This window comes from Protobothrops mucrosquamatus, unplaced genomic scaffold (genome assembly GCF_001527695.2).
Source record: "Protobothrops mucrosquamatus isolate PMUCROS unplaced genomic scaffold, P.Mucros_1.0 scaffold1299, whole genome shotgun sequence".
NCBI classification, from domain to species: domain Eukaryota; kingdom Metazoa; phylum Chordata; class Lepidosauria; order Squamata; family Viperidae; genus Protobothrops; species Protobothrops mucrosquamatus.
In genome coordinates, this window is record NW_015387501.1 from 116,216 (window position 1) to 129,029 (window position 12,814).

Genomic DNA, 12,814 nt, shown 5'->3' on the forward strand with positions numbered 1-12,814 from the left:
TAATAAATATGTAATGCTGAATAGAAGATTTCAGATATTTCCCTAATAATAAATCTGATTGTGAAAATGTCCATCTAATATTCTTCAGGGGAAATAATGTGGAAACCTTTTCTTAATTCTAATTTATTTTATACAGTTTTGGGCACAGCTAATACTTTTATATTGCTTAACGTCTGTGGAGATTCTCAGTCATCCAGATCATGTCCCAAAAGTGCTTTTTCAAAAGACAACTGGACTTTTTCTTTGCCCTTGAAGATGTTTCGCTTCAAGATGTTTTGCTCCAAGAAGTTTCGTCAGCTCTCCTCAGCTTTATATTGCTTGATATGTCCCACAAAACACAATATTTAATTTTTCACTGTATTCTGATATTGCAATCTTACTTCGTTTTGCTGCACTATAAACTAACATTTTGGGGCAGAGAGCCTAAAAGCGCTTGAATGTTCTCATATTTTTCTTTAAATGATAGCCCCCATGATTTCTACCAATTAGAAAAATCAAGCAATAGGAAAGTGACTATTTGCAGATCATAACCTCAAGTTAGGCTGATCAAGTTCTCTGCATGTAGTTTAGCACTGCTAAGCAATTCCCCAAATACATCTTTTAAACAGATTTTGAAAAATCTCATGTAAAAAATAATGCAAAATGTCCTCAGATGGTATATCCTGACTTTCTCCTTATGCTTCTTTGGATAATTGCCAATGGTGTAATTCTTGTCAGATGGCTGGATTAAAAAAATAAATAAGGCCAGTGAAATATAACGGTTTCTTGTATTGTGTACCATTATATTGACAAATTCACTTTCTTTTGTTCCAAGTTGCTCAAAAACATTGCTGTCTACAAAATCGTTTGGGTCAAATTCAAAATTTGTCAGCAGAGGCTGGCAGAGGAGTGTAAGCAGTTGGAAGTAATTTGGACCAGCAATTGGATTTGAAAAAGACATTAATCATAAATGGCAGAAATCAGCTGTTAATTTCAGGCTGGAGAAACATAATCACAAACACATTCAAAGGGTATTTTTCATAAGATGCCAATATTAAATCACATATACTTTTTTCAGAGATGCATAAGATGTGTTTAGGATATATGTTACATGGCAGATAGCATCTTTGAATATGCCTTGTTACCAAAATGATGTCAGACTCTATATTAAGCCCCAGACCACTTACCACAGCTCCTTATATAACCAAAGCATCCCTGTTCCTCCTTCCTCGTGTTCCATACTCCATCACACGTCCCCATCTACATTGCCATCCATTCCATCTCTGAGCAGCAGTGCTATTTTTCTTACTTGCAGTGGTTCTACTACATGTAGCCTCAGACTCAGGTCAACACAAGATTCAATTGTAGTAGGAGGGAAAGAGCATGGACACTCAGACAAGCCACAGTCTGTGCCAAGTTGATAGCAAGAATGGCAGAGAAAATCTGGGAACTCGTCCTGACCAACCTTTCCTCACCAACTCATAAGTGCTGGCTGAATAACTTAAACCCTACTATTATATTATATTAATTAAACTTGTATGTCACTTGACTCTCATTGATTTCTCCCTACCCTGAAGGATGGTTAAAAACCAGGGCAATTTGGAGGAAAAAATCACAGTGAATAATTCTAGCACATGGTTCCTGTTATTTCCATTTAAGTAGAGATGCATTTAGGCTGGCTGATACTCTGATGAACTATCATTTGAAATACTAGTTATATCTAGTATTTCTAGACCATCTATCATACCATGATATGTTCCTGAACTTGCACAGTCTGTGCATGTTTTCTGTTCCTTTCTGCTTTTCTTTTCTTTTTTTTAACATCTGCTTGATTAGTCTCATATGATCAGTGCTCAATCAATCCTTCTGCCTCTTCCACTATTTGAGTATAAGCTACACTGGAGGAATGTTTTGGGACAGTGTTTTTCAAACTTGGCAGTTTTAGGATGTGTGAACTTTAACTCCCAGAATTCCCTAGTCACGTGCTCGGTATTAATATTCTAAGTACTCTATATTATCTGCATCATATATTTAATTATATACCTATACAGAAAATTATCTTTTGAAAATAGTATTGTAACTCATCTGAGTTTTGTAAAAGCTCACTTACTCACTTCAATATACTTAACAGCTTCGTAAAACCTGTGCCTACACATCTGAAGTCATTCTCTCTCAAGCATTTTATATAATTTAGATGTCCTATGGATCCCATCCAGAGTTATTGTGAGTACCTTGACATCTGTGGGCATTATAGTCACAATCTTTTTTTCACTCAAGACAAGAACCAGAAAAAGTCTAAGCTCCAACTTAGCTTGGGGGCTCACTTCTAGTAGGTCATTGTAGAAAGTAAGGAAGGACCCTTAGGAAATATGCAAACTCTGTTGCCAAAGCAAAAAGGATTGAAATATATTTTAAATCCACATCAGACAAAAAGTATGCCTAAGAGACTCAGATAGACACCTTCCTAATTCACAGGAGTATATGAAGGAGGGAGTAGATACAGCATAGGGGTCTTCAATCTTGGCCCTTTTATGACTTGTGGACTTCAACTCCCAGAATTCCTCAGCCAGCGTGCCTGGCTGAGGAATTCTGGGAGTTGAAGTCCACAAGTCATAAAAGGGCCAAGTTTGAAGACCCCTGATATAGCACAATCAGACTTATGGGATTCAATTATTATAGCCACTCTCTGTAAAAGTAGTTTTAGCCTCTCTGTAGATTTTATTTTCTGGTCTGGTCTACCTAATGGGGCTGACAATAACTTTGGGCCTTTTATCTGAACCCATTTTTATTATAAGATAATATTTGCTCTTGTATTTTTGTATTTTATTCTATAATCTAATAAAATGTTACAAACAGCCTAAGATAAAATTGGAAAAGACAATTCTATGCATTATTCCTGGGGGATGAGCAATAAATGAATTAAGTAAGCTTTATGCTTCCCCCACCAGCCAAATCAGAATAGAAATCATTGATTAATTGATATTATTCAAGTACTAAGCCCTCCTCCACTGTACTTCAAAGGTGGCTTATAAATAAATTATAATTATATTATTTGATAAATAGGATAAATAATAGTTACCGCATTTGAATTAATGCAGCTTTCTCTTTTTAATCTGTTCTGTCTCTTTTGCGGTCTGCCAGAATTAGACAACACAGCATAAATACAAGTGTTCCCTTAGGACCTTTAAGTAAATATTTTTCTTTATATAAATACTAGTACAAATACTAAAGATTTTGTTTCCATTTCAATGCCCTACCATTAATCCAATCATGAAAAAATGTAATAATATAATGGTTTTTTGATCCATCATTTGCTATGGGTAGGTTGATTTACCCAAAGATGTTAAACAATCAAATTTGATTATGGCCCCCAAGGAAGATTGTATGGTAAACCTAAGACTTCAAAATCAAAGAGTTCAAAACTTAGCTATTTTAAATTGGATTTATTATTTCAGTTTCAAGGCCACCCAATTCCAAAGTGATTCTGAACAGCTTACAGATAAAAATAAACCAAAGTTTATATGGGGGGGGGGAGACAACAGATAGAACCAAAACAAACCAAAATGGCTCAACCACTATCTTAACTCAAGGTCTAGGAATTAGTGCTTTAGTAGTTTGCAGAATGTCAGAGGACTGGAACCAATCTCTGGAGAAGATCATGCCTCAAGAGAAGAGCCATCACTGAGAAGACATTCTCCCTAGATCCCATAAGATGACTGTGACTATCAGGGTCTCCATAGGCTGGGATGGGATAAAAACTTCAAGATGGCAATTATCTCTGTATGATGGAAGACTTGCTATTCCACAAGCTGACCAATGGTTTGGATGAAAGTTTTGAAAACCAGATGAAACCTGATTACAATTACAGTTGTCATTTGATTCATCTTTGGAACCACCATACTGAAGAAGAATACTTAAACCACTTTAAGCAGTGAAAACAGTTATCCAAAGTTTAATGAAGTTTGAGACTGGAAACATGGAGATTTAATACTATGGTGGGTATCTTGAAAAGAGATGGAACATTAAGATTCTGACGTAGCTGCAGCAAATTCATTCCAACTCAGTGGTGCATGTCTTCATGGTCTGGTGCTTTATAGCAGCGATACAAACATGATATAACCAGAATTGGCAATAATTTTTCTATAAATGGAAAGTGCATTAGGTTACAAAAAAAAATCTAGCCATGTACCTCCTGTTGACTTTTGTTGTATTTAATCCCACCAAGATCTTTCAAAGGCCAATCCTGTATATGATTATGCATGAGACACATATGGTTCCATAATGTTAACATGTATTTGCCAAGTGAATCCTGATTAACATCAATAATTACATTTTCCTGTGTGGAAGAGAAAACACATGGACAATAATTTTTGAAATGGCTCATTTCCTTGAGTGTACGTTCATGCCCACACATTAAGCACCATGCCTTCGATGTAAAAGTTGGACCGTAATGTTTTAATCAACAGTTGCCGTATCTGCACATTTTAACAGCATGCCAGTGCTATAAACTGTTAATGGAAAACTTCATGAAAGCCCAAAGTGCTTGATTGAACAGGGAAGACAAGGTTGTAAGGGTGATACTGCTGCAATTTGAGTGATTGCCGGCGCTGTGCCTTAATTACGATTTTTTGTATTAATACTACTTCAGAGTTGATGTTGCATTTGAGGCAGATTTATTTTCACCTCTTTTAGCCCCTGAAAACAAAGGGAGATAATCTTAATCAAGGCTGTTTGTGAGAAATTAGTCCTGACGATTCAAGGGAAACAGGGACTGCTATTGTTAGATTAGGAGTTGTGTTGCTAGTGAGGCACAATACATTCATATTCTTTTAATTTATTCTGATTGCCTCTTGTTCTCATTGCTGGTGATATTGCTCTCTACAGAAACCCAATAATGTGTCTACAGAAGTTTAAGATTGCTATCAGCCAATCTGCATAAAGTAGCAGACAGGTTGATGCAAATAGCCATTTACTTCGTTCTGGAAGATCTGGGGGCACCTCCTGTGGCGCATTGAACAAATTTGCTTCCGGAAAGACAACTGGCAAATTAGTCCACATCTTTGCATGGGCCTGCTTGTTAGCAAGCACCCTCTAGCACTAATCTAGGCTTACTTTATTTTTTTCCCTATGTTAAGTTTAGTACTTGTGATGGCCTGATGGTATTCACAAAAGAGATTAATAATACTGGGGCTTGGCAGTGATTAGAATGCAGTATTGCAGGCTAATTCTGCCCACTGCCAGGAGTTCAATCCTAACAAGCTCAAGGTTGACTCAGCCTTCCATCCTTCTGAGGTTGGTAAAATGAGGACCCAGATTGTTGGTGTCTATATGCTGATTCTGTAAACTGGTTAGAGACTGCTGTAAAGGACTATGGAACAGTATATAAGTCTAAGCGTTACTGCTATTGCTAGACAAGAGTGTAAGTTTTTATGAGGCATAGTAAATAGAAAGTGTTACACAATTCTTGCTGTTTCTTGCCGCACACATATGAATTTCTGGCTTTCATACTGCTTTTTTGCCCTAATTTTGCAGTCACTATCAGTGACATTACAATAGCAGAGCTGCTGTCGCAAAGAATAAATTCATCAAGTTATACGTGCATTATTGCATTTACTACTTAATTGCGTTTAACCTGAAGTCAGCCTCTCTGTATTAGAACTGCAATCTAACTTAAAAGATTCTTTTTCTTTAGTTGCACAGTGAAGATTATGGTCCTCACCACTACCACCACCATCACCCCAAAAAATGGAACAAAGCCAGGAGGACTAGTCATGTCAACAATAAAAATCATAAATGATGTTATGTATTTAAATGATTTCATTTCAGTCATGTTAATAATTAACAGTTGGGGTACACTCAGAGCTTTGGCAGGCTACCTATGGCCTTGAAAGAGTAGTTGCACATCTCTAGATACCTCCTGTGTGATAATTGGGTGGTTTTGCCATTGGATTATGGTTCTGAAAGGTAAAAGGGATGTGTGTTACTCAAGAATGTTTTTTTTTTTAAAGATAGAGTTTCCTTCGTGTTTTGCTCAGTTTCTGGTAACAGTATAGTATGGAAATGGTTTGCCCTTTCCCTCTTACGGGATGTTTATTTTTTTTTCCAACTTGCCAGCCATTTTTTTTTCCTGTTGGTCTCCCATCCCAGAATCAGCCAGGTTTAACCCTGCTTAGCTTTTCAATGTTACCTAAGGATGCCAAAGTGCTGCAATTACTAGTGGTACGGAACTTTTTTCCTTTCCAAATCAAAAAGGTTTCTTTGGCAGGTGGTTTTAAATTTCTCCAAATAACTTTGAAAGATATAACAGAAATTATTAAGGTTAAAAACAGTTTTCATGGCTCTCAAATAAAACAAACAGCTCCTTCTTTCAAACTCTGGCAATCTTAAATGTTATTTACATTCTGAGCTGCAGGTAAATTAATTACAGTAACTCTGAACTGGCTTGTGGGAGCTTTCCATTCAAATATTTTTAATGCCATCATGTTTTAAATTAGTCCAGTAAATTGAAAAATCTGTAACTTGTCAACTTTTCTCTTTCATTCTGTATTTAATGTTGAAAGATTGCCTTTTCATTAAGGAAGTAAATTAACATTTGGGTAACTTGACAACTTTCAATCTACACAAATGTGATCCCTGCATATTTCTACTGTGCTAAATTAAACAGGGCCAACTTTCGGTATTTTTGGATGACTTTGAACAAGTAGTAAGGTCTTTAAAGCAGTGCTTCTCAACCTCAACAACTTTAGACTTCAGTTCCCAAAATTCTCCAGCCAGCAAGAAAATGAGCCTAGTCATTGGCCAGGACAGGGGTAGGCAACCTTGGCTCGTTTATGACTCGTGAACTTCAACTCCCAGAATTCCTGCTGGCTCAGGAATTCTGGGAGTTGAAGTCCACGAGTCATAAAAGGGCCAAGGTTGCCTACCCCTGGGCCATGATGACTTATGCAAGTTAACCAAAACTTTCTGCCAAATTCTTTCCTATTCCTTCCTTCTAAAATTCCTTTTAAAGCTTCTCTTTCCATTCTCTCTAGTTGACTAGATGTGTTCATTCATACTTTAATTTCTTCTACCGTAGGTTGCTTTAATACTCTTAGGGGGCTGCTTTAGAAGTCAGTTTCAGAAATTTCTCTGGTACAAAAAACCAGTACCAGAATTTCCAGCATGAAAGAGGTGCTGATTTTATTACAAATGCAAGTTGAAATTGTTATTATTTAGCATCTGATGAGAGCATGACAGAAGAGAAATAAACATATATACACAGTCCACGTAATTATAATTTACAATGCCTTGGTAAGGCCACACTTGGAATACTGCATCCAGTTTTGGTCACCACGATGTAAAAAAGTTGAGACTCTAGAAAGAGTACAGAGAAGAGCAACAAAGATGATTAGGGGACTGGAGGCTAAAACATATAAGGAACTGTTGCTGGAATTGGGTATGTCTAGTTTAATGAAGAGAAGGACGAGGGGGGACATGATAGCAGTGTTCCAATATCTCGGGCTGCCACAAAGAAGAGGGAGTCAAGCTATTTTCCAAGGCACCTGAAGGCAGGACAAGAAGAAACGGGTGGAAACTAACCAAAGAGAGAAGCAACCTAGAACTAAGGAGAAACTTCCTGACAGTTAGAACAATTAACCAGTGGAACAACCTGCCTCCAGAAGCGGTGAATGCTCCAACACTGGAAGTTTTTAAAAAGAAACTGGACAGCTATTTGTCCGAAATGGTATAGGGTTTCCTGCCTGAGCAGGGGGTTGGACTAGATGACCTCCAAGGTCCCTTCCAACTTTATCATTATTATTATTATTATTATTATTATAAGTAAAACTTCTATGTGGGCATGACCTTATAACTGGATGTCCAATTCAGCGATCTTGGTGATCGCCTCTGGTGCTGCTTTATGCAGATCTCCTGGGGAACCAAAGAATGCACAGCCTGGGCAACCTTGCACAATCTGTTTAATAGTTTGCATATCAGCACAATTGCAACAAGGGGAATCTTTCCATGCCCCACTGATACAGGGCAGAGGCACTTCTTCCCATACCACACCTCATTCTGTTCAATTTCAACCAGACAAAGCGAGGCAGGTCAAAACCAGGTGGTTTGGTAAAAGGAACACTAATGGTCAGAGCACAAGGAGGTCCTTGACCATAGCCAGATGAGAGTTGGAACTGTGAACTGGTTCCCTTCACTCACCCCCCTTTTTTTTCTTTCCTTCATAGATTATATGCCATCAAGTCATTTTTAACTCCTAGCAGCCACATAGATGCAGCATTGATTCTCCATGATAATCTATCCCTAAGCTTGTAATTGTAAATCTGATTGGTAAAGATGGTTTACTTTTTTTTTGTTTACTGCAGCACTGAAATTAATACTAAATCAGTGCTTATCAACAAAGCAGTCATGCTGTTGCAGACCTCTTTCACTGGGAAAAGCTGTTCTAGTCAATAGTCTTTTTATGAGTGGGGCTTTGCTTTTATTTAAAACTTCACTTTAGCCTAGGAGTGATTTCTCTACAACCAATAAATGCTGATCAAAAGAGCAGATTAGTTTGGCACTTTGGGAAGTCTGCTTGTTATCAATAGGAGGAACAAAGTCAGACTGCAAACGGAATCATGAAGAAAAGTACAAAACAGCTACAAAACAGCTGCAACAAATATTGTTCTCTTTGTTATCCTAAGTATTTGAGGGATCATCTCTTTCTCATATGAAATTGCTTATTTCTCAAGCTATTTTCTGTAAGTTAACACTTTTGGGATGTGGTGGAATACAGCTCTCCAAAAATCTAACCAGTTGTGTTGTATGAAGGTTCTGTGAATATTTTACTCCTTCCCCTTCAGTAATTGGGACTGTTTTTTCAGGGGCCAAATGAGTGTCTTAATTGATGTACCGTATATACTCGAGTATAAGCCGAGTTTTTCAGCCCATTTTTGGGGCTGAAAAATGGCCCCCTGGCTTATACTCGAGTCAGCGTCTTGAAGCAGCTGTTGCTGCCGCCACCGCCGCCAGGCAAGCCATGGCGGCTCGCCGCTCGCTCCCCCTCCCCTGCCGCTGCGCTCCGCCTGCTTGCCCTGCGCCGGCGCCGGCGGCTCGCTGCTCGCTCCCCCTCCCCTGCCGCTGCGCTCCGCCTGCTTGCCCGGCGCCNCCCGCCGCCGCCGCCACTGCCCAGCGTGTTCCTGCCGCCGCCGCCGCCGCCCAGCTCGTTCCCGCCGCCACCGCGGCCGCCCAGCTCGTTCCCGGCGTCGCCCCGGCCTGTGATGCTCCAGGTACGGCCCTCCCCCCTTACCTTCCGTTCCCTGCGGCGCTGCGTGTCGAGGCCGGGACGGAATACCCCGGGCCGCCGCAGCCAAGCGCGAGGGGGAACGCCAGACGCCTCGCGGAAGGGGAGGCCTGGCGACGCTGCACCCTGACGGGCTCTCACCGACAGGGCTAGGGAGGCCGAGACGGCCAGGGAGGAACAGCCAAAATGCCCCCTCGGCTTATAAGCGGGTCACCAATTTTTCCCAGTTCTTTGTGGGAAAATCGGTCCCTCGGCTTATATTCGGGTCGACCTATACTCGAGTATATACGGTATATGCTTAAGCTACCCATTTCACTAACTAAAATTCTCAACCCTATCAGGCCCATTTTGGTTCTGTCCTGCCCCCCTCTGGAGTGCAGCACCCCTAAAAGCAGGATAAATGATTCATTCCTGTCTTGGGGCATTCCCCTCTTATGTTATTCTTGATAGGTTGAAAATGTCAGGCAGATCTGCCTTCAGCTCTTCACAAAGATGCCCACGAAAGATGCTTAATGCTCCTTCACACATTTTATATACTGGAGTAGGGTGTGTGAGTTTTCTTCTATGAACAGTTCCTGCATGGATAGATTGATGTTTGAATTATCTAATGCCACATTTTTGCAAGCCGCTTGGGGTTTGATGGTATATAAATTTTTGTTACAGGAAATAGAGATATAAAATATGTCGGAGTCACAGCCATAGAATGGGCTTTTTACTGGAAAGGTGTGAAGTGACACACCTTAGTTTTATAATAAAGACGCATAACTGTTTGCTTTTATCATTTAAATGTTTTCCCACCACAGTGGCAGTTCCCATGTGTTTTTAAGATACTGGAAAGAATTCCTTACAGATTCAAGCAGCAAAGTTTATGGCTTACCTTTCACTGGCATTCTGGATAGCTGCTGATAATTCCCTGCCTCTCCCATCCCCAGCTCTGGGTTTATTATTGCAAGTCTATAATAAGACAATAGGGAGACAAATCAGGTTAGCTTCCTCTTTATTATACGTTTGGCAGCTGTTGTAGACTATATTGTTCCATTACCTTTTTTTAATGTTCTTAAATGATGCCTTCAGATTTTATTGTGATGAATATTCTGGCTTCTCTTGTTAACCTATTGTGATTGTGTTTGATTTCAGTGTATTGTGGTGTATTTTATGTTACTGCTGCTTTTATCTGATTTCTGTATATTGCTTACATCACCCAATGGAGAGAGAAGCTATTTAATAAATATGTCTAATAATAATAATATCCACCCTTGCCAGAATGGAGATGGTTTAGCTCTTCCGGTGGACTAGAAGGAGTGGTGGAGGCGAAGGATAAAGAGAACAGATATAGAAGTGCTGCATTAGAGAACAGATATAAATACCTTAAAGTTTATCCTTTTCAAATAAAATCCAATGTATTTGATGTTGATTTGTTGCTACGCAGAATAGAAAAAAAAATCATTCTGATATTCTATATGTGGATTTTCATTTGTTTCTGAATTTTTATCACACACACAGATATATGCACAATGAAATGTTGGTGTCTTAATAAATGAAGGGTTTGCATTTCTGTTTCTCCCAACAGAAGTTAAGTACAGCAGTTTTTATGTTTTCTGCAAAAGCTTCTGCCAAGCCGTGAAACCTGGGAAACTCCGGGTTCGTTGCAAAACGTGCAAACAAGGGACACTGACTTTGGCACGGGTAGGTTTAATTTTATATCTTGTTTGTTGTTTAGTTTAAGTTATTAAAATGTGAAGTGATAAACTGATTGGAATGGAATGGAATGGAATGGAATGGAATAATACAGTTGGAAGGGACCGTGGAGATCTTCTAGTCCAGCCCCCTGCTCAGGGGATTAATACTGCCTATGGAGAAGGTGGCTCCTCATATCTGAAAGGGGAATTGGATGTACTCATAACTGGTAGAAAATGAATATGTTGTTCATGTTTGATTAAATAAATAGGCCAACATATCAGTTTATGTTATTTGATATATTCATTTTCTACCAGTATATTTTATTGATTTATTCATGGATGAATATATTAGAACTTTGTCCATTGTAAACAAGTGTGCTTTATAATAAGTCTTTGTAGCATTACCCTAGAGAGATATCCCTAGTTACATTATTATTCATGCTGAGCCACATGACAAAGATCTTTGCAAATTCATACACTCTCTCCAGTTTCTTTAATACCTTCATTTAACCCTGATCATTGTTCACTTTCTGCTGTGGTTTTCAAGGTTTGGCAATTTTTATCAAACTGTTTTCACATGATGATAGTGATATACTTTTGTTGCAAATTGTTCTGAGCATCTTTTATTTTAAAACAGTATCTTTGGGGAACATAGGCAGGATATGTATCTTTGAAAAATATATTCAATGTGCTTCCAGGTACATAAAGCATATGTGCGATGTACACACTCACAAGCCAGTTTGGCGTAGTGTTAAGGTGCTGGGATAGAAACCAGGGGACTGGGAATTCTAGTTATGCCTTAGGCATGAAAAACAGACTGGGTGACTTTGGGCCAGTCACTTTCTCTCAGCCCAACTTTTACTGTGGGTAAAATAGGAGGAAGGAATATTGGTATGCTTTCTGCCTTGAACTGTATATAGAAAAAAGGTAGGATAAAAATATCCCTCCCAAAAATAAGCAGAACTTGTATCTGGTAAGATCCTTGGTGACTTCAGCAGATAATAGGCTTCTGTATCATATAAGTGTAGAGTATGTTCAGAAATTGTAGTTTCAACACAATTGAAGTGCTTCTACCACTCTACACAATTACAGATAGCAAAATCAGTAGACTTTCATGTTAACATTGCTTCACAAATGAAGCCCTTCTGTGTCCTCCAAACTAAGTTACCCTGAGATTCTTTGTAGTTTTAAAGGGATAATAGCCTTCTCAAAAGCTTAAACCCCACCCCAGCTTCAGAGAGGATTTGGATTATCCCATCTCTTGATTCCAATTCCATTAATCTTTCTTCTTTGAAGTAACCACATTTAACTCTTCTCTGACCTGATCTATGGTTAAGGAAAAGCAAGCCAGTTTTGTAAGCTAAAGTTCTCCATAACTCTGCAAGATAGTTTTTTGTAGCTTTCTCCATTTGTCTTTACAGTACAAATAATGCTTCATTAGGATTTTGTCAGATTCAGGTTGGCTATTTGCCCTCTGAATCAAAAACCATATTTCAGTTCTGTGCGTGGAAGTGAAACTGCAAGATGCAGTTCACATTGATTTTCTGTTTCTTTCAGACTTTTCATTGACTGTTTCAACTTTTGTGTATGTTACAGTAATTAGATATTTCCCCAACAACTAATATATCAATGCATTTACTGCAGATTCTGTTATTGGCCTGGTTCTTGTGCTCAAAACACCAAGCTCAGCAATTTTACAATCAGAATGCAGACTTGATTTGTTTTGAAATTGGCATTTGGTTCCCTTTTTTTGTATTGACAGCAAAGCCAACAATCCCTCCTGAGTAAGAATACTCTAAGCCTTCCCTAACCTGATGCCCTCTGGATGTGTTGGCGTACTGAAGGAGCTGTATTGACAGACTAAGGGAAATTGAAGTAT

The 12,814-nt window shown here is 38.9% G+C and overlaps 1 protein-coding gene across 1 annotated transcript in view; it reads left to right on the top strand.

Annotated features, from left to right (window-relative positions):
- LOC107292233 (E3 ubiquitin-protein ligase parkin-like) overlaps positions 1-10,942 on the top strand; it is a gene marked incomplete at both ends in the record, with an annotated part of 106,499 nt that extends 95,557 nt beyond the window's left edge. The window contains 2 exons of the mRNA XM_015821306.1: positions 6,015-6,031; positions 10,835-10,942. Coding sequence (XP_015676792.1) covers positions 6,015-6,031; positions 10,835-10,942 — 125 coding nt within the window. The remainder of the gene's footprint in view (positions 1-6,014; positions 6,032-10,834) is intronic.
- Positions 10,943-12,814: the final 1,872 nt, after the last annotated feature.